Source organism: Acanthisitta chloris, unplaced genomic scaffold (assembly GCF_000695815.1).
Source record: "Acanthisitta chloris isolate BGI_N310 unplaced genomic scaffold, ASM69581v1 scaffold45534, whole genome shotgun sequence".
In the NCBI taxonomy this organism is placed as follows: Eukaryota; Metazoa; Chordata; class Aves; order Passeriformes; family Acanthisittidae; genus Acanthisitta; species Acanthisitta chloris.
Window position 1 is genome coordinate 1 of NW_008671806.1, and position 1,054 is coordinate 1,054.

Sequence of the window (1,054 nt, forward strand, 5' to 3'; positions counted from 1 at the left end):
AGAGGACGTGTCCTTTGAGGTGGATCCCAGGGGGGGAGATTCCCAGGGGTGGGAATTCTGGTGTCACCTGTCCCCATCCCGCAGGACGTGTCCTTTGAAGCTCGTTCCGGGGAGGTGACCGCGCTGGCAGGGCCCAACGGGAGTGGGAAGAGCACAGCTGTGGCACTGCTGAAGCGGCTGCGGCATCCCAGGAAAGGGGAGGTGCTGCTGGATGGGATCCCACTGCAGGAATACGAGAACCAGTACCTGCACCGGCAGGTGGGGACAGCAGGGACACTGGGAATGGACTGGGGATGGAATGGGGACACCAAGGTGGGATGTGAACAGCAGGGATGGAGACAGTGGATACCCCAAGGACAGGGATGAGAACACTAAAGTGAAATTGGAATCTGGGAACCAGGGCTGAGGATACCACCAGCAGGGATGGGGACACTGGGAAGAGGGATGGGAACATCAGGAACAAGGATGGGGACACCAGGCATAGGAATGAGGACACTGGGAAAGAGGATGGGGACGGGGACAGCAGGAAATGGGATGGGGACATTGGGTCAGGGATGGAGACACTGGGATTAGGGATGAGGCCACTGGGGTGGGATGGGGCCATGGAGCAGGGATGGAGACACTGGGAGCTGGGACAGTATCACAGGACTCGGGGCTGGGGCAGGTGGTGCTGGTGGAGCAGGATCCTGTCCTGTTTTCCGGAACGATCCGTGAGAACATCGCACTGGGGCTGGAGAACTGCAAGGAGTCAGAGCTGCACGAGGCTGCCAGAGCCGCTGGAGCCATGGAATTCATCCAGGGGCTGGAGCAGGACTGGCACACTGGTGAGAGCCAGGGGGATCCTGGGGGAATCCTGAGCCCATGGACTTCATCCTGGGGCTAGACTGGGGTGGGACACTGGGGAGAGCCAGGGGGATCCAGGGGGAATCCTGAGCCCATGGACTTCATCCCGGGGCTAGACTGGGGTGGGGTGGGACGGAGAGCCAGGGGGATCCAGGGGGAATCCTGAACCCATGGACTTCATCCTGGGGCTAGGCTGGGACTGGGACACTGG

General features: G+C 61.2%; 1 protein-coding gene across 1 annotated transcript; it reads left to right on the plus strand.

The window, feature by feature from the left end:
• Positions 1 to 84: 84 nt before the first annotated feature.
• LOC103801797 (antigen peptide transporter 2-like) lies at positions 85 to 824 on the plus strand (the record flags this gene model as incomplete). The annotated part of the gene is made up of 2 exons (XM_009074226.1): positions 85 to 258; positions 665 to 824. Coding segments are annotated over 2 exons (334 nt in total), but the record flags the coding sequence as incomplete, so codon positions are not given.
• Between the last annotated feature and the right edge of the window lie 230 nt (positions 825 to 1,054).